Source organism: Lagopus leucura, unplaced genomic scaffold, assembly GCF_019238085.1.
Source record: "Lagopus leucura isolate 7727_CA_CO unplaced genomic scaffold, USGS_WTPT01 Super-Scaffold_100002, whole genome shotgun sequence".
Classification (NCBI taxonomy): Eukaryota; Metazoa; Chordata; class Aves; order Galliformes; family Phasianidae; genus Lagopus; species Lagopus leucura.
In genome coordinates this window covers 535,460-560,653 of record NW_024962263.1, presented here as the reverse complement: position 1 = coordinate 560,653, position 25,194 = coordinate 535,460, and the positions used below count along the sequence as shown (strand labels likewise).

Genomic DNA, 25,194 nt, shown 5'->3' with positions numbered 1-25,194 from the left:
CTTCTCAATGATTTAAAAAAAAAAAAAAAAAAAAAAAAAAAAGGTTTTTGGAAAATTATGAGCACCACTGCTGCTCTTACGGTTATCACAGCTTGTAAATAACATCTGTGCATCTCTGTCATTCACGACTTACTGGCTTCAGAGGGTCAAGATACTGCTCAGACTATCCAGGGTGCCATTTTGCCTCCTACAGAAGAGAGTACTTAGTTTCTTCAGAACTGGATACTTCCTCCAAACTGCCTGCTGAAAAGCCACATTGCTTGTGCAGACTTTGGAAAATGTGAAGTTTTACAGAAGAGAGTTCATTCTGTCTTATTTTACTTGGCTCTTAGACTGTCATTGAAGGCTTTATGCATTAAATGCACAAAATATTGTTGATTGAGCTCTGCTCAAAATTTTAATAGATTGATATATCCTATTTAATACTTCTTTTTGGACATAGCAAGTAGAATGACATGGTTGCCATTCTTCTCCCCCATGAGTCAGGCAGGCGCTAGTGCCAGATATGCATACAGTCTGTGAGAAGAACTTGAGAGCAGCTCCACTGAGAAGGACTTGTGGGTCATGGTTGACAAAAAACTTTACATGAACCGTAAGTGAGCACTTGTGGCCTGGAAGGCTGCATAATGATAATGATAGGGAAAAGGGGAATGGTTTTAAACTAAAGGAGGGAAGATTTAGATTAAATGTCAGGAGGAAGTCTTTTACTGAGAGAGTGGTGAGGTGCTGGAACAGCTGCCCAGAGAGGCTGTGGGTGCCCTGTCCATCCCTGGAGGTGTTCAAGGACAGGTTGGATGGGTCCCTGAGCAGCCTGGACTAAAACTTGATCTAGCAGTTGGCAACTCTGTAAGAGGTAAGGGGGTTGGAACTTGATGATCCTTGAGGTCCCTTCCAACCCATTTTATAATTCTATGAAATGTAATTTTTGTTATGTCTAGGTAATCTGAATAATAAGATACAGTCTCTTAACACATACTGCTAAAGCTAGTGGAAGTCTTTTGACAGTTACATACTTTAACAACAAAACCGTTCAGTGCAGAGGGAAGCAAAGTGTTTGAAGAACAGAAGGCTGAGGTTTGCACCACCCTACCAATGTGTGCAAAACATAGGGGCAGTTCCTGTTTGTAGTTCAGCAGTGCTAAAAATTTCCTGTTTTTTTTCAGGGAATTTCAAGTAACTGTTGTGCAATCAGTTTTTCTCTCTTTATGTTCCAACACAGAAGTAGAGTCATGAAATGAATATAATTTTTGTGTTACTCAGTGAAAATAACAGCACCTCAAGAAAAACGCTCATCTGGCCTTACTAATCCCTCTCTCAGCAAATAACTGGCTATAATTTCTTTGATGGCTCCAGATTAATGCATTTCCTGCAGAGTTAATGGCAGACTTGATGATTATAAGCCCAGCTTTGCCGCAGGCCGTGGTCATTTTTCTCTAAAACGTGACGTATGTCTTAGCCACAGTTACTTTGTAAATTTGAATCCACTAGGTATCTGTGTATTTTTTGTTATTTCTTTCCCCACACTCCTTGGTCTACCCCAATCTTTCTCTAATTTTGCTTGTGACAAGGCTGAAAGCCATCTTTTCTAACTGCTAACAGTGATGGATGAAGGAGGCATTGGGAATGAATACTTAAGGAAAATTCTTCTTTCATTCATGATGACGAGTCATTAATACTTGTTTAGCTCTCCTTTAAATAAAATCTTATTCACTATATTCTTTAAAAATACACTGTTTCCATTGAGGTACTGCACTGGATCTCATCTGTGATAACAAGTTCATTGAATTCCAATTAGATCCCTTCTAGTCATTAAACTTTTTATTTTATTTTATTTTTGCATACTGGTGCTGGAGGTAAAGGTTAATCCTGAAGGGAACTGGGCATTTGAGTCCCACAGTGCTCTTTAGAACTTTTGTTAGGAAAAGTTGTAATAAAACCATGTTTCTTTCACAGGATTAGATGACAAGTTGCCTACCTACCATTCAAGAATCTTCGTGAAAAGGAAATGGCGGCACTGGTCAAGTCAGCATAGCCTCAATGATATCCACCAGTAAGCATGACTCTCACCCCTTGTAACGTTTGGACAAGCTGGCTACTTGATTCTGCTTTGGTTTTGGGCACAAAAATAAAAAGTCCTGTTGTTGGTATTTATTTATTAATTTTCAAACAGAACAAAGAAACAATAGAACCATATGAGCCACTGGCTCAGTTTGTTAAATTTTGCAATGTGTCAGTAATTAAAAGTAGAGTCAAAACACTAAAACAATGGAAGTGGATATTCTACTAAGATAAAGCAGTGGAAGTTCTGTCAGAAGAGGTTGGCATTTCCACATTTTGTTTCTGCAGAGGCATTTAAAACCTGTAAATACTCACTTCTGTACTGTCAAACTAATAATTTGACTGAATTAAGTTCCCTTCACCGACGTTTTATTTGTGGATCAGTCAATGAATCTCAGATGAGCTCCCTTGGAGTAGGGAAGCCAGTACAACTGCTAGTTAGAGAGTTTGCTTTCGACTGGCTTGTAAAGGTCACTTACACTTCCCATATTAGGACTCTAATCAGTTTGTGATGTTTCAAATACAGCTCATTATTCATGATTTGTGACTTCCCAGTGAAAACCTTATAAGACAACAGACCTTCAGGTCACCTAAGAATAGCTTTTCCTGTACAATGACCTTTTCTCCCTTAATCTATTCCTTGTCCTGCAGAAATAATTCATTTGTGCATTCAGGCTCTTTGAACATAGAGTTTAAGCAACAGGGAGGAGGGCAGACAAGATTAATGCGGTGAAAATAAGCTGACAGCCTAGAATTGACCTCATGCAGAGTACTCAGTGTATACCTGAATTCCTCCAGGCACAAGAACAGAACGTTTTTATGCAGTAAATAACTTCAGTCTCTCTGAGTAGAGTGCTTGGCATAATGGATGCCAAATACTCAATTAGAATATCCAGGATGTACAAATTAACATTAGTGTTAACATTCATTTTATGTTATGATAAAAGATGGATTGTTTTTACTTATCAAAACATGCCAGATTTTATTACTACTTAAATGTTTAGAAAAGACTTCTTATTTCTTCTATTCCTTGAGAAAACAAAACAAACAAACAAATGACCGGATGACCTACTTAGTACAAGTCTTTTTTAATATACTGCTGCTAGAACACTGAAATGCAAGTGTTAGGAAGTAGAGAATAAACTCTCACTGTTGCTCCATTACAGGCATCTTTTCACAGCATGAGAGTTGGATAAACGTGACTCGAACTTCTCAGGACCCCTGAGAGTGAACTACAGCTTCTGAGCTTTGTGGGCAATGCAGCAGTGTGAAGCTGGAGTGCTAACAAGCAAAGGATTCAGAATTACAGCACACCTCGGCAAACCCGAATTACACATGGCACCAAATATCTTAGGCAAAGAGGGAAGCAGAGACCTTAAGCTTACAGTGCTGTTTCCATCACGTAGTACCATTAGCAGTAAGCACCCTTTTGCAGCCAGGAAAGTAAGGACAAATAAGTTCTGTTAAAACTAATGGGAATTAATGTATACAGGCAGGCAGATTACACAAAGAGGCAGGAAATTCCTGCAGGTTCTCCCCTTCTGAAATTCTGCTTTCAAAGTCATTCTCGGTGTTGACTTTAAACATCTATTTTTCATTCTCAAGTTACTTTGGTATTTGAGTCCCATTTGGCTTGCCTCAGTGATAGATGGCTGGAAAGTTTGCTTTTCTTCACAAAAGCAGCACACACTCTCGAAACGGCTCACTTCGCGAGTTTTCAGTTTCGTTGTTATTGAATCCATACCATCCCAAAGCCCTCCCACCAGCACAGGGCGGGCTGCGAGGTTTCCTTAGCCGGAGACGCAGCTTTAGGCACAGGCTCTGATTTGTCGTCCCGCACGGTGCGTTCGGCCCGGATCCGATAACAAAAGGGGAAGCGGGCGGCGAAGGAGCTCCAGAGCAGTTGACAACGAGGGCTGAACGCGCGGAGAGCCCAGACGACGACGGAGCAGGTGCGGGCGCCTCATGGCTCCCGGCGACGGCTGAGAAGATCGAGGTGCGGAGCCGGAGGGCCGCGCCGATAGCGAGGAGCGGCACCGGGGGCGGCCCATGGGCGGCCGGATGAGTTCGATGCCCCACGGGAGGGAACCGCGCCCCCCGCCTCGGCGCCGTTCGGCGCGAGAAGAGGTCGAGGTGATGGTTAAGGTACGGGGATTCGCTCGGAGGGCGACGTCGGGGAGGGGCTCGGCGCCGCGGGGTGCGGCGGGCGTCGTGCAGCGGCTGTGCGTGTGGCCGCCCGAGAAGCGAGAGAGGCGGGGTCCGTGCCCGCTTGTTGCGGCTCTGTGCCGACCGCCGGCAGTTTGTTTGTACGTGCCGCAGGAGCTCGTACTGAGACCCGGCGGTTCGCGGCTGGAGGTGGCTGTCCGCGCCGTCTCGCTTGCGTGGCTTGGCGATGAGAATTGAGCGTACAGAGCTGCTGTGATCCCTGCCGCGGATGGCGCTGCCGCGAGAAAGCGTTTGCCTTCCCACCGATTTAAATACTCACGTTACTCTGAATATAAATCGTATTTTGAGATGGTCGTGGAAAAGAAACGTCCGAACGTGATGATAGTGAAGAAACGTTCCATGTATGTGAAAGTTGGATCGATTTTAAATTATTTTGGTTTTAAACCCGTTTGGGCTCACGTGATGCCTTTGACTTTGACTCAGAACAGAACTTGGAAAAGCTGCCGGCAGAGCAGCTTTTCAGGCACAAATGGAAAGTAACAGAAATATCTCTAGAGTGCCAGCTGATGGTCTCAGTACGACACAACTCATTCCAGAGGCTCATTCATGCATCTGTATTTCTGTGTTACTAAGCAAACCTCTGGACCTTTGAAGTTTCGTGCATTTACTCCTGGATTACCTCTAAAACCTCAGTTCAGCAACAGTTCTAAGTTAAACATATGTTGAAGTGTTTTTGTTGACTCCAGCTCTGTGTGCCACTATAGGTCTCCCTCTCACATGCTTAAGTAAGCATCCTCTCATTTCAAATCCCTTCTGAAAACATATCACTTCTATTGAAACCTTTTAGGATTAGTTTTCCAGAAGTTCATGAATAATATGCCACACAAGGGTAAGCTGTGGATTCGTGCATTAAACAATCTTTACTGGTTTCAGGCTCCCTTTGATCATTTCATGTACACTCTATGAAACCATCTCCTTTAGTCTTTGTGTAATGTTTCAAAACAAGCAGTTTCAAATAACCATTTTATTATAAAGAGCTGCCAAGGAAATATCTGAGCGTACATTTTCCTGCCAGAACTGCTTGCCTGTGAGGTGTAAGATGGCCACTGTTCAATCCTAGACAAGTGACTCATTTAAAGGGTTGAAATTTTTGCCTTCACTCAGAAAAAGGAGCTTTATTCCATTTGAAAGCATATCCAGTGATCTCCAGTGATCTCTTTTCAAGGAAACATTAGTCCTGATATTAAATCTGAAAATTCTAATATTATGATGAAAAGAAAAATTGTTGCAACAAACTTCTGGTGAGACCTTATAGTACCCGTAAGGGAGGCTTATAGGAAGGACGAGGAACTCTGTGTCGAGGAATGTAGTGATATGACAACAGGTAATGGGTTTTAAAGCAAAAGAGGGTAGATTTAGATTAGACACTAGTAAGAAATTTGTCACCATGAGTCAGTGGAACAGGTTGCCCAGAGGAGCTGTGGATTCCACATCCCTAGAAGTGTTTGAGGTCAGGTGGGTAGGACTAATGTGGTGGGAAGTGTCTCGGCCCATTGCGGAGGGTTAGAAGACAGATGGCCTTTCAGGTCCCTTCCACTCCAAATCATTCTGTAATTCTACTTTTGCTTAAAACACATTAAGAAAATACTGTGTAGTATGCGATCTTTGGGGGCAAAACACATGCCCTGTTCTGTTTTTTGCCAGAACTTATGTTACAAAGACATGGGTACAAGTCATCCAGTTTGCACAGAAACTCTCCCAGTGCTGGGGTACCTGCTCATCAATCCTGCTATACTCTGGTTAGTCAGGTTCTGTGCCCTTCTTTCTGTCTGTCTGGGGATGATAATTCAGAATCTGCTGCTCTGAAAACTCTCCAGATAATTAATAATAGTGCTTGGGGATAAATTCTTTTAATCTAGATTCATACCTCCAAGTTTACAACTGATTCTTCCTTTCCATGCTAAGACATCCTGAATGGTCAAGGGAACCCTTCGAGCAATGAACCCAGGAGCAAAAGAATGAGCTACCTACAAGATGGGAAGAGGGAAATGCCAAGAACAAGGATGAAGAATTATGATACTTTTATTAGCACCAGTCTGTCAGGATGCCCATTTATAGGGGGTGGGGGAGAGTGAGAAAGATTTAGATAAAGTACTGAGTTTCATGAAATGGATGGTCTGTTTTCTGTCAAATATTAGTTTATAAATCAAGTGTTTCCTCTCTGAAACCAATTACATTTAAGTAGTTTATTATAAATTAAAGGGCAATCTGAGCCAATAATTCTCAAAAACAACAACAATAAAAAAAAAACTGGCTTAGTCTCCAATTTATGCTGCTATTATGGAACATAACATGGGCAGAGTGTATTGATGTTAGTGGCTTTATTTCATATCTGGAACATACAAAGGAGGAAATAAATAAGAGCTTGAAATACGAGCTTTCTGTATTGCTGAATTTCTGGAGGTCTTCTCTTCCAAAAGAAAGATATATATGTAAGTTGCTTTGAAACTATTGCCTCCTGTTTATTTTCAGGAAAATTACAACAGATAGAAAGACACATTTGACAGAGCACACTGACAGCTTCAAAACACTGTTTTTTCAACACAGTTATTACCATTAGCTGTGCATTTTTACCAGTGATGAAAAGGGCCTTCATGCAGCACTTGTAGAAATCTGCATAGATGTCTGAAATATGGCTTGTCTTTCACATCACTGTCATCACTGCTACACTGCACCACCCACCGCCTCGCTGTGCTTGCATCCACTGTTTGGTTTCCATAAACATTCAGCAAGCATGAATGAATATCAATGGGTGCCATTTTTTTCTGCATGAAGGAACTCAATTACACAGCTTTGGTTCATACACACTTCCATGTCAGATGCCATTTTGTCAGACTTTCCCTCTGCTGCCACCTGTTGCACAATAACAGAATGTGGTATAATACTGTTGGGAAGGTTCAACCTCTACTGCTGTGCCACCAATATCCACCTCTGAAATATTTGACATAGTAAAATAAGAAGCAGCAGTTTTGGAGCAGCCCTCATAATTATATGAGGCCAACTGATATTCTACCACTGATACTATATCAGGCCATCTGAATTTCTACCACTGGGTATTTAAAGTAATTTCGATGTCAAACATTCTATCCCAGAATATGCCAAAAGATGTTAATGCAAATTTGAGGGGAAAATAGCATAAATTTGACTCCTGGAAGGGAGCATGTTTAGCATTGCTGTCTTTCTCATGTTTGGTTTGTTTATTAGTTAGCTTTCATTTTTAAAGTATAGCAGGCTTGCTATAAAATCATAGAATCACGAGGGTTGGAAAGGACCTCTGGAGATCATTGAGCCTCCCTGGGCAGCCTGTTTCAGTGCTCTGTCACCCTCACAGTAAAGACGTTCTTTTGTTCAAGTTTTTGCCCACTGCCCTTTGTCCTGTCACTGCACCATTGAAAAGAGCCTAGCCCCATCCATTTGACTCTCCCTTCCCCCCCCCCCCCTTTAGATATTTATAAACATGGTTGAAATCATGGTTGAAATTTCCAGGCTCCAGGCTGAACAGACCAAGGTATCTCAGCCTTTCCTTATAAGGGAGATGCTCCAGGCCCTTTATCATCTTTGTGGCTCTCTATAGGGCTCTCTGTAGAAGATTTTATCTGTGGACCCCAGAACTGAATACTGCATGAAGATGGGCTGAGGGAGCTGGGCTTGTTCAGCCTGGAGAAAAGAAGGCTGCGGGGTGATCTCACTGCAGCATTTCAATACCTAAAAGAAGCCTACAAACAAGAGGGGAATCAACTCTTTGAAAGGGTTGATAACTGCAGGACAAGGGGAAATGTTGAGGGAGGGGAAATTTAGGTTGGATGTCAGGGGGAAGTTCTTTACTATGAGAGCGGTGAGGTGCTGGAACAGCTGCCCAGAGAGGCTGTGGATGCCCCGTCCATCCCTGGAGGTGTTCAAGGCCAGGTTGGATGGGGCCCTGGGCAGCCTGGGCTGCTATGAAATGGGGAGGTTGGGGTCCTGCCGAGGCAGGGGGTTGGAACTTGATGATCCTTGAGGTCCCTCCCAACCCGGGCCGTTCTGTGATTATGTGACTGTATTCCAGATGTGACTCAGCCAGTGCAGAGTAGAGGGGGAAGGATGTCCTCCCCTGGCCTGCTGGCCATGCTCTTTTTAATGCATCCCGAGATACCATTGGTGTCCTTCACCACAGAGGCACACTGCTCACTCATGGACAGCCTGTTGTCTGTCAGGACAGTCAGATCCTTCCCTGTGAAGCTCCTGTCCAGCAGGTCAGCCCTGAACCTGTACTGACACGTGTGGTTATTCCTCCCCCCAGGTATAGGAGTCTATAGTTGTCCTTGCTGAATCTCATCAGATTCCTTTGTGCTCAGCTCTCCAGCCTGTCCAGGTCTCACTGAATGGCAGCACCACCTTCCAGTGTCTCAACCACTCCTCCCAGCACTGTATATCAGCAAACTCTTTTTCCCTTCATCCAAGTCTTTGATGAAGATGCTGAACAAGATCAGGCCCAGTAGCAACAGGCTTGTCTTGTACTGGCAAGCAAAAAAGCAGTAGTGAAAATTGAATTGCTAAGTGACATAAGTAAATATATAGGACTTCAAATTTCATGGTTCTCAGCCTAGTGTTTTCCACTGAAGTGTACTAAATTGTAAATAACGAGTCGTCACTTCACTGTGGTTTAAGCAGCTAAGTACTACACAGCTGCATGCTCATTCTTCCAATCTTCCAAGATTAAGGAGAGAATCAGACAAGTAAAAGTGTGAGAATCTGTGGTTTGAGGTAACGATAATTTATTAGGTAAAGCAAAAACTGCATATGCAAGCATAGCAAAACAAGAAATTAATTCACTACTTTCCATTGACAGGCAGGGTAAGCAATTTCCAGGAAAGCAGGGCTCATCATATTTGATGATGTACTCTTGGGAACACAAACAGCGTTGCTTCAGTTGTATTCCCTCTCCTTCTTTCCCCCAGCTTTTGCTGCTGAATCTGAGGCAGTGTTCTATGGGACATTCCTTTGGCCAGTTTGTGTCAGCTGTTGTGGCTGTGTCCCCCTCGGCTTCTTTTGCACCCCCAGCTTTGTTGCTGGTGGAGCAGTGTGAAAAGCTGAGAATTCTTTGATTCTGTGCTGGCACTGCCCAGAAAGGACTGAAACATCAGTGTATTATCGGTACTATTTAAATTAAAATTAAAAATAAATAAATATACATATACAGCCTTTATGAGGAAAACACTATCTCAGCCAAAAATAGGACAAAGTTTTGCAAAAGGAGAAAAGGACAGTCTGAAACAATCTCTGTATATCTTGGCTGTATGGCAGACTTCCATACTGCATCTTAACATCTCTTAACGCAAGTATGAGAATGCCACTCAGCTCAGAGAGCAGTCACCAGTATTACACAGATCAGTGGTCCATCTTGCCCCAGTGGAGCTTTATTGCTACTCCTACTGAAGATTTCTTTATTTGCACAGATGAAAATAAAAGGAAGAAGACTAATTTTTTCTGTGAATAAATACTTTTAATGGCTTTGGATTGAATGTTAAGCAAATAGTCCACAATCTCATATGCCTATACCAATACAGTTTCCTTGTATTGTTATGCAACACAAAAGTCAAAATAAAATGAGAATCCTTGTAAATTTACTTATTTATTTTTTGCTGGTTGCTTTAGTTTCAGCTGTGATGAAATTGTTTATTCAGTGTGTCTGGTATAATGCTATGTTTTGTTTCTAGGTGAAAACGGTGTTGATAACACACTGATGTTTATAGTTGCCTGCTAAGCACTATTGTATAGACTCAAGGCCATTCACAGCAAAGGATCCATGTAGTTGGGATGGAACAGAATTAGGATAGAAGACAGAGGGGTGTGTCATATCCATATCATATCACATCAAGCAGAAGGAATTTTGAAGAGGGTGGGAGTTCATCTGGTTCTCTTCTGCTGGACATTTACCTGGTGCATCAAATTGCCATATACCTGTAGATATATATACTTGTCATAATTAATATCCTTTTTCTCTAAATAGCTTTATATCAACCCACAAGTTCTACTTATTGTTTTTTTTCCTTTTTTTCTTTCTGCCATCCCACTGGGGAGAAGGGGAGTGAGTGAATGACTGTGTGGTTCACAGTCACCTGCCAGGTTAAACCACAACAGATTATGTGTTTATGAGACCCCTGCATTCTTTTTAAATGATTTGTCAGCTATAAGATCGACTGGGAAAGGAAGTGTAGCGTAGAAGGCACGGTGCAAATTTTCTCACCATGGAAGGACAGAAAGAATGAGAAGTAACAGAAATGTAAGTGGACACCTTAATGGTCTGTGTCTGAAACAATTACTTTAATTAAATGTTCTGTTTGGTCACTTGATCAGCAGAATAGGGATTAAGCAGAGTCACCTGTAGGACTTGCAGATTAACAAATAAGCCTACAAGTCACCATTATACAGAAATCCTTCAAAGACTTTTTAGGAACATAATGAGCTGGGATGCTGCTCTTAAGTGTTTGTGCACCAGCGCACATAGTATGGGGAGTAAAGACAGGTCGAGTCAGACAGGTGTGTAAGGTTGCAGAGCTATTTGTCTTATTTGTATCACAGAGATGTGATCCTGTGACTGAAGGTTTGCAATAGAAAGTTGCAGACATTTTGGGAAGGACAGGCTAGGGAGGTGCAGTAGATGTGGTGCTCTTTTTGTGAATGACTAGCTGGAGTACATGGACCCCTGTCTGGGGATGAATGAGGAGTTAGTTGAGAGTTAGTTGAGAGGATTGGAATTAAAGGGAGAACCAAGTTCGGTGACATTATAGTGGGAATATGCTACAGGCCACCTTACCGGGAAGAACAAGCAGATGAACTCTTTGTGGATGTGTAAGAACAGCCTTGTGTTTGCAGGCCCTTCTCTTCCTGGAGAATTCCTGCACCTTGATATCTACTGGAGGGACAACATAGCAGAAGCCTCCCATTGGGAGTTTCACTCCAATCCTGGAGTGTGTTGATCGTAACTTCTTCTCCAAGTGGAAGAGAAAACAGTGAGGGGAAGTGCTTTAATAAACCTCATACCCACCAGCAAGGAGGGACTTGTTGAGAATGGGGAGGTCAAAGACAGCCTTGGCAGCAGTGATCCTGAAATAGTGGAGTTAAGGAACCAGGGGGAAGGAAGGAAGGTGGAAAGCAAGCTCATAATCCTGTACTTAAGGAGAGAAGACTTCATCTTGGGGGGTCTTCTTGGAAGAGTCCAGTGAGACTCCTGTGGGATAAGGCCCTAGAAGGAAGAAGAAGCCTAAGAAAGCTGATTAATACTCAAGGAACAACTTCTCCAAGGTCAAGAATGATCCATTTCAGCAAGCAGTAGGTCAGGCAGAAATGCCAGGAGGCTAGTGTGGATAGACAAAGTGCTCCTGGCCAACCTCACAGAAAGAAAGTGTAAAGAGGTTGGGGGCACGGATGGGTAACCTAGGAGGAATACAGATGTTGTCCCAGCATCTGGGCATAAAGTTAGGAAAGCTAAAGCCCAAACAAAATTGAATCAGGCCAGGGATGTCAAAATGTCAAAGACATCAAGAAGGACTTGTGTAAATACATGTATGGCCAAAAATGAAAAAAAAGGCTAGAAAATGTGGGCCCATTGTTGAACAGAACAGGGCACCAGGTTACACTGGATATAGAAGAGGCTGATGTACTGAATATCTTCTTTGCCACAGACTTTTGTTAGCAAGATTGATCTTTGCAAATCGCAGGCCCCAGGGTCCAGGGGGAAAAGCTGGAGCCAGGAAAATGTGCCTCTGGTGGAAGAGGGTCAGGTCAGTAACTTGAGGTGTGTTGAAAATGGGCTAAATGTCTGGACCCAGAGGGTAGTGGTCAGTGACACAAAGTCTAGTTGGAGACCAGCAACAAGTGGTGTACCCGAGGGTTTAGTCCTGGGTCCAGTCCTGTTTAACATACTCATTAGTGATCTGGATGATGCAGTGGAGTGCACACTTGATAAATACACAGATGACAAAAAGGTGGAGAGCAACTGGTGCACCAGATGGCTCTGCTACCTTTCAGAGGGACCTTGACAGACTAGAGACTTGAGGTGACAGGAACCTCATGCAATTCAACTAGGGGAAGAGCAGACTCCTGCATCTAAGAAGGAACAACCCTGTTGTCCCTGTGCACCAGTGTGTCCTGGGAGCCATTCATGTGGAAAGCAGCTTGGCAGAAAAGGATATGGGGGTTCTCACAGATCCCAAGTTAAATATAAGTCAGCAGCATACCCTTGTTGCTAAGAAAGCTAGCAATTCTGTTGTCTTCTTTTCACAATGCCATTATCACCAGGTGACCCTTCTCTACCCAGACATGCTGAGGGCACTCCTGGGGTACTGTGCCAATTTCTGTCACTTTCCACCTCCTTCTGTGACCAGAGAGAGAGGCCTGAGCATTCTGGAAAAAGTCCAGTGGTGGGCTGCAAAGAAGATGGTACTGGTGCACCTCTGCTATGAGAAGAGGCTGAGAGAGCTGGAGCTGTTCAGCCTGGAGAAGAGGAAGGTTGAGGGGATCTCATCAATGTTCCTGAAGAAAGATTGCAAAGACAATGAATGCAGGATCTTTAGTAGTGCCTCACATCAGAACAAGAGGCAGGAAGCACAGAGAAAGACAGAATGTTCCTCTGAACATCAGGAAACTTCATTCTTGTAGTAGTGACTGAGCACTTTAAGAAGTTGCCCAGAGATGCTGTGGAATCTCCCTCCTTGGAGGTCTTTAAAAGACACCTGGACATGGTCCCATTTAACTTGTTCCAGGTGTCTCTAGCAGGAGGGTTGGACCAAATGAACTTCAGAGGTGCCTTCCAAGCTCAATTGTTCTGTGATTCTGTGATAATAGTTGAGTATACCTTTCCCTTCATGGTTGATAGCATATTCAAAATAAAATTCATATCTAAAGATTTGTTTTCAAGTGAAGCGTATCAAGATCTCAGAAGTGAGCTTGGAAGAAGTATGGTCATTTTCAAATCATCATTTTAATTCCAATTTTGCAGATTATCTACTCTCTCTGTCACAACACACTTTTTGGGTACTTTTTCATTTTGGCTTTTTTGACATAAATGGAATAGTGACAAAACACTAAAGGAAAGAAACAAAACCCACAACTTTGTAGCACAGCCTGGAACAGATCTTTTTTACTTTGTTGTATGTTCCTTAGCGCTATATCAGCACTGCATTCCAAGATAATGTGTTCCTGGCTGTTCTATTATTGTACATTCTCTGCAATTAGAGGCAAATACAACTTTATTAAAGATCTTCCATTCTGGGCTAAGGGCATGAATAGCTGTTATAGCTGTCATATTTTAGAGAGTCAATTACCACTACTGTTTATCAGAGCTGTTCCAGATGTGGAAACAAAAAATTGAATGAAGTCTGAGATACCTGAAGTAAATAGATGCTTTCATTCCCTCCTGCCCTGTTATGTTTTTATCTCAAAGGCTTTGAGTTTTCTCCTTATTATGAACCATCCATTACAGTTTCTTTTACTGACATTAGAAAAAGGGGGCGAAGGACAGGATTGTCTCCCTCTACTCTGTCCATAAGGCTCTGCTTGGAGCACTCTTTCCAGGTCTTCCCACTAATCCAGCTGCTGCATGCTCGTGGAAGTTGCTGGTTCTCTGAAGAAAGGTGAACCCCTACTCCATTGTAATGTTTTCTGGCTTCCAATGTGAGCCAGCTGATAATACGAGGAGAGCATTTCCTCGAGGCAGTGCTGTTCTGTAAAAGCCTTTTGGACTCAATGTGCTTTAAGAAAAATTAATTAGGTCCCAGATCCCATTTGAAGTCACGAAAGTTAGAACTTCTTTGTCACTTCCTAGAAGCTTAAGTTATAATGGTGATTCTAATTGCACCTTTTCTCCCTGGATATGAATTCTGGCATTTCTTGTGGCAAGGGTTTAGTTTTATTATACATATATATGCACTACAAAAACCAGCACATATCTCTATGTGTACATGTGAGTGCATGTGTGAATGTACCCACAAATCCACACTGGTTGTTCTTCATATTTCAAGTTAACTTGAAGCCCCAAAACCCCAGAATGCGTTTGACTGCAAGGCCAAAGTAGTTTTTTGTTTGTTTGTTTGTTTGTTTTAATTTTGAATAGCATAATAAAAGTAGTAAATCATGATTGTTTGTGTCAGATTTTGAGCACATCTCAAAGCTGCTCGTTTCCTGTGACTTTTAAGAGTTGCTTTATGCTTTTATGCACGCTTTCTTACGCATGGATTGAGGCCATGCCATTTTTGAGGAGCTTTGACACTCACAGAGCAAGATGTAATCTTTGTCTCCATATGGATTTCATAGTGGGGCAGCTAGGTTGGTTATTTTTTCACCGTGTAACTTAAAAGAGAATCCTGATTTCAACTTGCCAGTCTAGCCTTTTCGTACCTCCTACATGGAGAAAACTGGCGTTCACAAATGTTTCCAGCGCTGATCTATCCCAAATGCATCTAACGCTGGGGAGGTGTTAGCTCTCTGTGGTAACTGTGGCATGAACAGAGGTCACAGCTGGTGGAAAATGGACTGCTGCACCTGAGGAAACTGTTTTTGGATCTTAGTTGTCTGTTTGGCTCAGGCACCATCTGTATGGCTGTATGTAACAATGCGGGGAAGAAAACACCGGATAGAATTGGGAAATGCTCCATATTCTTTCTCCTAGTTGATGGAGAAATGAGATATCAGAGCTTGGTGTCATAAATCACCTTTTATTTATCAAAAGCGATTTTTGTAGGGCCAGAGAGTGAATGTGCAGTCCAGTATCTTGCCTTTGTTTTTCGCTGTTCTCTATCATCAGACCACAAAACATCAATAAAAAGCCTAACGTTAGTTCTTTTTTTGACAGTTATCCAAGCAACCAGAGCCAACAAATGCATTTTTAAAGTAATAGACTCTCAGAAAGTAATGTATGCTTGGGAACTGAAAGGGCAAATGGTTTTTGTTATGTTTTTAAAGGAAACATCAAGCATAAACTCTTTTTCATGTCTGTATAAGCCCAGCGGGCATGGAATGCCTGCTTCCTGCCAAATCTGGTATTAACTATGGCTATCACATTGAGGGAAATTAGAACCATTTGAGTCTTTGTACTTGGAGGTTCCCAAGTATGATTTAAGAAGGCTTACTCTAGATTGTTATGCCAGTTTATGGGATTTCAATGCATGTATTCAGTATGGTGCTTCAGCAGTTCACTGATCATGTCCTGGCCTTGAGTGCATTGATCCAAGGGTTTCATTTAAACACAGGCCTGGTGGCACCAGGACCTGGAGACTGGGGAGCAGGCAAGAGAGAGAAAGGAAGATGATACTGAAAGAGGTGAGTGACTGAGTTCCATCAGAAGATTTTGAGCTGTATTTCACACGGCTGTAATTTTGATGGGTGGCTCCACAAAGGGTTGTATTTCTAGCCCAGCGTGAAAGCATTTGGAACTGTTATTTCTTGCCTTTGTGTTTGAGCAAACTAAAGTATTACATTGCTCGTAAGCGATATAAGAAAAACTATATGCTATCAGAAATACATACTGTCCAGAACTTCAGTTGGCTCTTCCAGTGCAATGGCACCAGTGACGGTGCTAAATAGAGGAGGGCTGAGGCTATGCAGAGCTAATTTGGTGGTTGATCTGTTACCATAAGGACCTGTAGTTTTAAAACATCTAAGTAGGAGGAAGCTGAGGTTTGCAGTTACTGTGATACAAAACAATGTCCTTTGCAAACTGTTCATGAGACACTTTATCCATAACCTTCCCTAGACTCAGTCCTGAGTAATTTCCCATTGACTTCTGGTCAATTTTAGTTTCACCAACTGTGTCCATGTCTTAGAACAGAAAATAATCTATTGGCACAAACCAAACAAAACTTGTAGGATTTTAGAGTTGAGTTGTTTTAAACCAGTGATGTAAAAGCAGAATTTGTGGAACCATGTCAGAACAGGATGGGGATGGCTTTTCTTTCATCATCTCTTACTTGGAAAGGGTTTGTATTTAGGAATGCATTTACACATTTAACATGAAGACTTTCAAGATGTGAGGGTCTAGAGAAAGACAACACTGATAAGATAAACCCTCTCACAGGAGTGATTGGATAGCCCTTTTGGAACTGAACTCTTTGCAGTTTTCCCAACAGAAAAAAGAATGCAAATTTGAAGTATCACCTAGAATCAATCAGTGAATGCACTGAGCATTCATAAAACGAGAGATATGGAGGAATACTGTTTTGAAAGCAAAAGTATGCTTTGCTTGTTTATGTTATTTTTCACTTGCAAAAGTCCATTCACTCTGAGTATTCATAAAATGTAGAATTGCTATTATTTATTATTATAAATAAATGCTTGATTTTGTTGTAGATGGCTCCCATCTTGAGGGGCAGAGGATCTTGTTAAAGGGCAGAAACTGAGCCGTGAAAAGCTCTGAATGAGATTCCACTGTTCCTCTCTTCTTGTCGCTTGCAACTCTATTGAGTTTGTCAGGATAACAGTGTTTGCGCATCGTTCTAAAGCTTAGTAAACCCAAACCAAGCTTGAACTGGTTGCAGGATTGTTGGAAGGCTTTGCATAGGCAAAGAATTACATAGAACACACCAGAGAACAGTATTCTTATTTTAAATTGTTTTAAACTCCTTTTAATTCCAACTCAGATAAAGTCAATTGTAAAGAACTGGTTCACAAGATTGAAAAATATGACTTTTTTTCTCAACAATGACAAGAATGAAAAAAACAAAATAAGAACCATTAACCTTGCTATATGATTCTGCAGAAAATAAAATGGTAGTTGTTAAAAAACAGAAGAATCCTTAAGATGGAAAAAGACTTCTAAGTTCATCATGTCCAACCATCACCCCATCACCACCACGTCCACTAAACATGTCCCTTACATGTCACATCTACATGTTTCTTGAACGCCTCCAGGGACAGTGACTGCACCACTTCCTTGGGCGTCCTGTTCCAATGCTTGACCATTCTTTCAGACAAGAGCTTTTTCCCAGTATCCAACCCAGACCTGTCCAGGTGCAGCTTAAGGCTATTACCTCTCATCCTATCTCTAATTACCTGGGAGAAGAGACTGACCCCCACCTCACTGCAGCCTCCCTTCAGGAAGTTGTAGAGAGCGATAAAGTCAGCCCTGAGCCTCCTCTTCTCCAGGCTAAACAGTCCCAACTCCCAGTGCTGCTCCTCATAAGGCTTGTGCTCCAGACCCTTCGTGAGCTTCATTGCCCTAAATACATTGAGGATGTAGTAATTTCTGCATAATGTTCATAAGCTTTCTGTTGCGTCTTTATGCAGAAGACATTTTCATTAAGGAATTTATTCATAGTACTTAATTAGAAAAAAGATAAAAGCAATAAATAAATAAGTGGCAATCATTCTTGCTCTATACTTGCATTTCAATGCATTATTTCAGCGTTTTGATCAGTTATGATCAGAACTTTTCAGAGCTAAAGAGCTGCTTAATTTAATTCTTTCTGTCAGCACCATTGTATCTCAAATGTGATGGCAAACTAAAGTCTGGCCTAACCTGTCAAGCACTGGCAGGGCAGAGATGATAACCAGAGCTTCTTCCCAAAAGTGTCTTTTCTCAGTCTGTATTTACTGAGAAGAAGGATTAGAGTTGGTGAGTTTTTAATATGAAGCTGGGACTGACTTGAACGTTACATGCGTTTGCCAAAGATGAATGGACTGTTAGCTACTGGATTCCTGAAAACTCTTTGAACTTCCTGGGTTTTTTTTCTTTTTTTTTTTTCTCTGGCCAAGGCTGGGTGGAGAAGCACATTTTGCCCTTCTTGTAATAAGTTAGAAACAGCCCTGCCACAAAGCATTCTTTTCCTGGTCTCACTGGAAAACTTACACAACTTACACTTCTAATTACTTGCATATTGCGACTTTAAACTCTCTGAAAATCAGAGTACATTGAAAGCATTCTTCTGAAAATACTTGCACACTTAGAAAACCTTTCAAGCTGGATATTAAGCTGTGACATATATTCTCCTAGATGCTGAGAAATCTGACTCCCCTCAGTATATAAGGTAAAATTTAGAAATCATGTTACATCATATTTCCCTCCCACCTTCTTAGACTGCGCTTTAAGCAGAGAGGATAGTTGGATAGTTGGATACTGGAATGCACAGAAATTCATGGTTAAATTGGATGTGATCTAAATGTTAATACAATTCTCTTATTTGAAGAGTTTTTTTTTTTTTTTTCTTTCCTTTAAGCTACATTTTAGAAAGGAAACACAAGGGCTCCTTACTGAGGAAGTATTTAATGTATTAAGAATTTCAATTCCATTTCAAGGCTCTTCATTTTCACCTTCCACATGACTTTTGCCTGCTCTTTGTATGCTATTTTTCATTTGTAAGTTCTTGTAGATTAAATATTGACCTAACCAAATGTAGGAGCTGCAGAACTGTTCAGGGTGCTCTGCAAGATACTAGCAACTAATTAATTCATCATACTTCTGTTGAAGACAAGTTTTTAATGGATATAGAAATGAAATCACTTAGGAAAGGAGGGGCAGTGCAGTGTTGCGGCTTTCTGTGTAATATGGGTTATTGGCTTTTTTTGGGGTCGTGTTTTTACTTTTCTAAATAAATTAAAACTGGTGGGTCAAAGATTCAGTAGAGAAGAACAACCATAGAATAATAGGGTCATGATGGGACCTGATTTAACCTCATATTGTTTCATTTTTTCATGCTGTGTCAATCCTACAGGAGGAGCCCATTTTGACTCTTTCAGAATGTATTGATACCAATGTCAGGGTCTCAATTAATTTGAAATCCACGTACTTTCTACATGGAGAGTTGTTGTTATTACTGCTGTTTTATTATTATTATTCTGAAAACATCTGTCCTCTTTCCGGTCCTACCACGTTAAACAAAATGTTTTTTGTGGGTGTGATCTGCAGACTAAAACGTCATTTGTAGTGTCAGATACACTTCATCTGTTCTCTACACCTGGATTATTGCCTACCCTTCCGGAGAGATTTCTCAACTGAAGTCCCAACCTCAGGTTATTTAATTTCAGGATATGGGATGACAACATCCAAAACCATGTTCCCCAAAAGTCCTGATAAGAGATTTCCTTGCAGCTGATAAGAGCTGGACTCATGGTGTGCTTCCTTCACAGTTTTTGCACCATGCCCAGTTTGAGCAGTGACTGTATCACAAGTATCTAAATCACTGGTGGAATTACTTTGGCATACAATCCTTCCTAACTTGAGTTACAGATTCTTACTGGAGCCTTTCAGTCAAGAAGGAGCTTCTTCCTTCAGCTGAGATTACACTGTATATTCCTCAAAGGGTCACAGAGATTGAGGAATTGAGGAAAAACACAGTACCTGGTGTAACTCTGTGTGATATTACAGTGATTGAAAAAGCACCTCAAAGTAATTACTACCTTACGGTCTCATAGGTTGCTGAACTACATGCTCATTTAGCACACTTATTCTGTCTCCTGTTGCCTTCTTTATTTTTACACCAGAAAGATGCAATGCAAACATCCATACAAGAGCAGTAAATTAATTTAAAACAAGGTACAAATATATACGGTATGATAACTTGTTTTATTTATTCTCTTTTGTTTGCTTGCTTGTTTAAATGGAAATATTTACCTAGATATAATGTTGTGTGAACTATGGAATCCTTGCTAGCCTGGTTCTCACACTCAGATGCTATTTTGTGTGGGAAAACGAGAACCTTTGTTTTAGACAGGGGCTTCTAAACCAAATGGATGACATCTGAGACCACAGATTGAAGTGCAAGATGAGGCAAAAGTGGACAATCATAGCATCAGAAACATAGATCTCATATTGGAAATCAGAGGTTAAAATATAAGAGGCAAAGTGCACACAGGAATAGATTCACAGGAACACATTTCTACTCTGTGAAAACAGCAGACTAACTAGAAAACAGAGGCTGACTAGATTTAGCTGCAGTGTTTCTCATTAACAAATGAGTAAGGCTCACTGAAACACTGATATGGTGTTGTCAGTTCCAAAAAGTGCAAAAGGCAAGATCTTGCTTTTGATAATCTTAAGAAAATGGGTGCAGCAGCAGTTCTTTACATCACTCGTTATACATTCATGAACCTCTAGCATTGGGATCTGAATGATCAATGTCAGCAATGAAGAGGTCTGGCTTTTCTCCCCTCAGTTTTCCTGCCTCAGTGCACCCTGCATACATTCTCTTAAAGTCATGCTTTTCTGAAAGGATAGATGTTTATAAACAGAGTTCAAAGAGGTAAGCATTGTTTTATTTTCTAGCTTCTGTCCAAATTACCTAGGAGATGCTATTTAATGCTTATTTATGAATAGAACATGAAGAAAATAGTATAATTTTCAATAACACGGAGATCAATCAGAAGACTTCAGCTATATTAAGCATTGTTTGGGATTTTCACAGTTACACCTCCTTTATCGTGGAAGAGAGGTAGTAAGTCAGGAATTGGGAAGGAACCCGTGTTGACCAGGAAAGGAATGATTAATTGAGCCTTGCCAAGGTACATTCCAGGGCTGGTAGGAGGAAGGAGAGAAGCAGAGGCCAGATTTTTAGCTGGTCTGTGAAAGGAAGAATTGTGCTGTTGATATGTGTCCTTCTTACCACCTAAGTACAATGTTAAGTTTGAATCCTGCAATAACTTTTTTTCTCTTCTGTGCTCTTGATGCTGAAAGCTGTGTTTCTTTATTGTAGTTTGCACTGTGGGGAAGCAGTTAAATGAATTCCTGTTAGTTTGAGAGGGAAGGAAAGAGAAGTAATGCATCTGAAACAAATCGATCTGTATGCAGAAAAATCAATTATATGTTTTCCTGTGTTTTCATCTTGAGGTCCATCTCCCAAATGGCCTCTGATAAATAAGGATGTGCTGTCAGGACAGTGTTCTTTTGCTGGAGTCATATATAGTTTCCATCCCCCAGCTAGCTGCTGCTTGCAGGAAACTTGAAGTAACTATCTTGAGGACGTTCCTTTTTAACCTTTTGCCAGGATTGAAGTTACTGTGTTGCTGTTAAGGAAGAAACTAAACTCAGAGATGTAAAGCAGATTTTTTGTACTCATAAGCAAATTATTAGGAAACTAAACTAAATATAAAATAAGAAAGACAAATATATTTTGCAGGACTACCATGGCCTGGTTTCTTGTAATTATGTGTTTAGGATGTGTCGCCTGTCACACTAGAGCGCACTGTGAAATTTCAGCTTCTCTCAAGCATTAAATAAGCACAGGTTTTTGTCAGTGGTTTATGTGCCAGTTCAGCCCAGTTCTGTGGTTACCTGGGGAGGAGGACCCACAAACCCATGTTTCAGGAGAGGGAAGTAGGGAAAAGGAGGGGAGATGGGCCTAAAAAGAAAACAGCAGCGAGCTAAGGGAGAAAACAAATTTGCTAAATATGATAGCGCAGTGTGAGATGACACAACATAATGCAATATAATTGGAATTGAAGCTAATAAACCAAATAAATGGAAGAGGGAGTGTCCAAAACCAAAGGCCTTACTGTGATGCTGACGGCGAGGTGGCTAAAGAGTGCACGCGCAGAGACAAGGAGTAAAAGAAGGGGCAGAGTTGTGACTTGTGAACAGTTTTATCTTTCCCTCTAAACAGAAAATGGAAACGGAACAGTGAAAGTCTTCTGGGATGTGTAGTAGTTCTGAGAACCAGATACGCAGAAATATCAACAATCCATGGAACAGGCGCATGAACTCTTTAACTCCCAGTGTACTACATGATATTATAATGTTATGACGTGGAATGCCAATATCAAAAATCATAAAACTGTGACAGTTTTACAGTAACCTGGATGGCTTCAGGAATGAATGAACAGCAAACGCAGTCAGGAAAGTCTGAGAAACTTGCATGAGATTGTTCCATAACAGGCATGTTTTAAAAGCCTCAGTCAGTTCCAATGCCATTGAGAGGTACTTCTTAAAATGAGCACATACCATTTATACCCTCTTCTCTGATAATTAGCTTTCTGGTATTGTCACACATTTCATAATAGTTATGTAGGTAACAGACAAAAATGCTGTGGGAATCTTTATCTCACCATAAAACTTCAATAATTTTACTGACTTTAGCTGTTCATGTTGATTATTTAGAAATAATGAGTGTTTCGTTTTTTGAGGCAGGTGGCATTTGTCACATCTATCCATCAGGAAGAAAGCTGATCACTGGTAAGGTTGAGACAGGAGTTGAGAACTCTTACATCAAAATGCTCAGTGCAGCTTCAGAAAATAGGATGATTTGAATGGTGTTACTGGGCACCACAGGCAGTGTTGTAGAGCTCTTTCCTGCAGCACTATGGATACTGAAGTCCAAAGAGAAGGGGCACAAATCCTTCAAGATCAAACTGTCTTCAAAATGTGGGCAAATAATTTAGGCCAGCGATAAAAGACTTGCCCTGAAAAAGGATATTAGTATTCAGAGAAGTTCTGAATCTATTAGCTACTTTTCTAGTTTCATTCCTCTGAACACTAGCAGATAGGTTTTGTAAGGCATTATTTTTCTACAGAAAAAGCAACCCAGACTAAGCAAGAGTTAGCCTTACGGCTAAAATAGAAGGTTAATGAAATTATGTATGAATTTAAATGAATATAAATGAAGAATGAAATCTGATAATCTGAAAAAAAAAGAAGAGAAAAAAATTACAAATTGAGCAAAGGAGGATGATTTAAAAAGCAGACACGGTCACTAGTGGAAATATAAAGGTTTGTGCTAAATAGAAGGAGAGATGTGAAAGTAAAAAAAACCAGAAAGTAATGTAAGTAGTGTCTGTTTTGCATTTTTGACCTTTCAGAAATTTCATCAAGATGCTGAAAATTCATCAAAATGGTAAACAAGGTTGAATGGGCTGAGTCTGTGATGGCAGAATCAACTTCTGTTCAGTAACCTCTGCTGCTGGAAGTACCTGAGCAGAATAGTGCTAAGATACTTGTACTCATTAAACCTCATCCTGGGATCTTATCTAAGGAAAAGAATATAACCTTCACGTGGACACTGGCATTCCCTTTCTTTAGTTTATTTTCAGATATACCATTACACAATCTTTCCTCCATTTCTATAGCTGCAAATTACAGAACAATAACTTGTAGAATTCCTCAGAGCACAGGAGTTAAAGTTGTGTGGTGTGCACGCTTGAGGGTTCTGCATCCGCATTTACCAACAATAAAATTTGTTTTTATCGTGTTTCCTTTGGGGAACAACTGTTGTTAATCTGGTTAAATGGCAGAAGTGTGTGTGTGCACGTGTGTACATATGCACGTGTGTGCATGTCAGTGCGTGTATATGCAAAATATTTCCCCAGACAAAAATATGAATGTATTGTTGAGGTTAACATTTGCCTTCTTGCAGAACCAATAGTAGGGATTCTCTTCTAATAGGCTGGACTGGTTGGCCTTCTTGGATGTAGTCACTCAGATATGTCATCCTAATGTGATTAAAAATCTGTCCTGGAGCTTGTTGAGATGCTAACTGTAACATATGTATCTTTTGACATTTGCGCTCTCTAGTTCTCTCCTGGCACACATAATCAACATTAAACCTGATAACTTCAGATATTCTGTGAAGCTGTGAACCCAACAATCTGTTTTCAAAACACAGTCTTTGGTGTGTTTCAAGTTGTTTGTTTTGTAACTTTTTATGTGGATTGCCTTAAATAGAACCTTAAAAGCTCATCAAAGTCTCTTCTTCTAAGAGCTCTCTTCTCCGCTGAAGATGTTACAATTGCTACAGTAATATTAGAAGGGGAAAAGACTTGGAAAGCACAGTTATCAAAGCCTAAGTCTTGTAGTTACGCTAGCACTGTACTTCAGCCTGCTGCTGCAGCAGGCATATGAATGACCCAAAATAGACATAAGCTTGATAGAACTTGAAAGAGAAAGTCTATTAGTGCATTAGAAATTTGAGTATGTGATAACTTACCTTATTTTAGGCTTAATTCCCTTCTCCATAGTGAAGAGTAAAAACACTTTCCCTAGTTTATTTCAGTGTTGCTGCTTTTGGAATAATGAGAGAGCAAGAAGTGAGACTAAATTTTACATATGTGAGCTATTCTGTAAGAATTTTGCCAACATAGGCAAACAAATAAGTATCCCTTGCACACAAGTACTTTCTGCAGTTCTAGAGAACATCTTGTTATAGTTTGAAAAAGTTGCTATACTTAACTATACTGTTCAGTTTATCAGGAGCGTTAGAACAATTTAGTATTTTTGTAAAGCTAAGTAGATGAGACATTAATCTCAGTTTTATTACAGAGAAGGTTTCTGGTTCTTAATAAAATTTTGAGTGAACTCTTCAGACATAAAACAGGTGGTAAAGGAAAGGAATTGAAGAGATGGTTCTGACAGATGGAAGGAGGAGTTAATATCAGAAGTCTGTCTTGCTGCAACAGTAATGTTGTAAGATTGGAGTGGCACGGCTGTGTCAATTGGGAATCCTTTTAAGAAATGTCCCCATTTCTAAGATGCTGTTGTTTAAATGGCTGTTCTGTCAGAAAAGCCTCCTCGGGCCAACATAAAACAAATCAGTGCTAGGTAGCTATTTTAGTGCAATAATCAGAAGGATTGAGTAGCACAAATGAATGGTTCCCAAGCTCAGCCTACAAAGCAATGGTCTTTCCTAGGTTCTTGGATGGATCTAGAAAGAGCTCATGCCTGCACTTCAGGCCACTTTGTAGTATCGTTACCTCTGCAGAAAGCAACTTTTCAGACCTCTGAACTGTGAATACTGAATTGTAAAGTTTCTTTTTTTTTTTTTTTTTTGCCCTGCACATGACAATAGGAGCACCAAAAATGTGCTTAAATTTTGAAAACACTCTCCATCCCTGCAGTAAATATATCTGTGGTAATTTTTTTTGTCTTCTACAGCTGTCTTGGCATGTACTACACTGAGATTTGGTATTGCACAGATAGGCATTATGATCCCTCGTATTTTATTGCTGCTATGTTAA

The 25,194-nt window shown here is 40.8% G+C and overlaps 2 protein-coding genes across 3 annotated transcripts in view; both read left to right on the top strand.

Annotated features, from left to right (window-relative positions):
- Positions 1 to 2,147, top strand: part of HUS1 (HUS1 checkpoint clamp component) — a 31,173-nt gene extending 29,026 nt beyond the window's left edge. For both annotated transcript variants that reach the window (XR_006178447.1, XM_042869085.1), the window contains one exon: positions 1,954 to 2,147. Coding sequence is in view for 1 of the 2 variants with exons in the window: in XM_042869085.1 (XP_042725019.1) it covers positions 1,954 to 1,959 (6 nt within the window). In the remaining variant the exon portion in view is untranslated. The remainder of the gene's footprint in view (positions 1 to 1,953) is intronic.
- A 1,945-nt stretch (positions 2,148 to 4,092) lies between these two features.
- The window catches only part of TNS3 (tensin 3), a 223,624-nt gene continuing 202,522 nt past the window's right edge, over positions 4,093 to 25,194 (top strand). Inside the window, exon 1 of the mRNA XM_042869077.1 lies at positions 4,093 to 4,203. Coding sequence (XP_042725011.1) covers positions 4,108 to 4,203 — 96 coding nt within the window. The 5' untranslated portion in view covers positions 4,093 to 4,107. The remainder of the gene's footprint in view (positions 4,204 to 25,194) is intronic.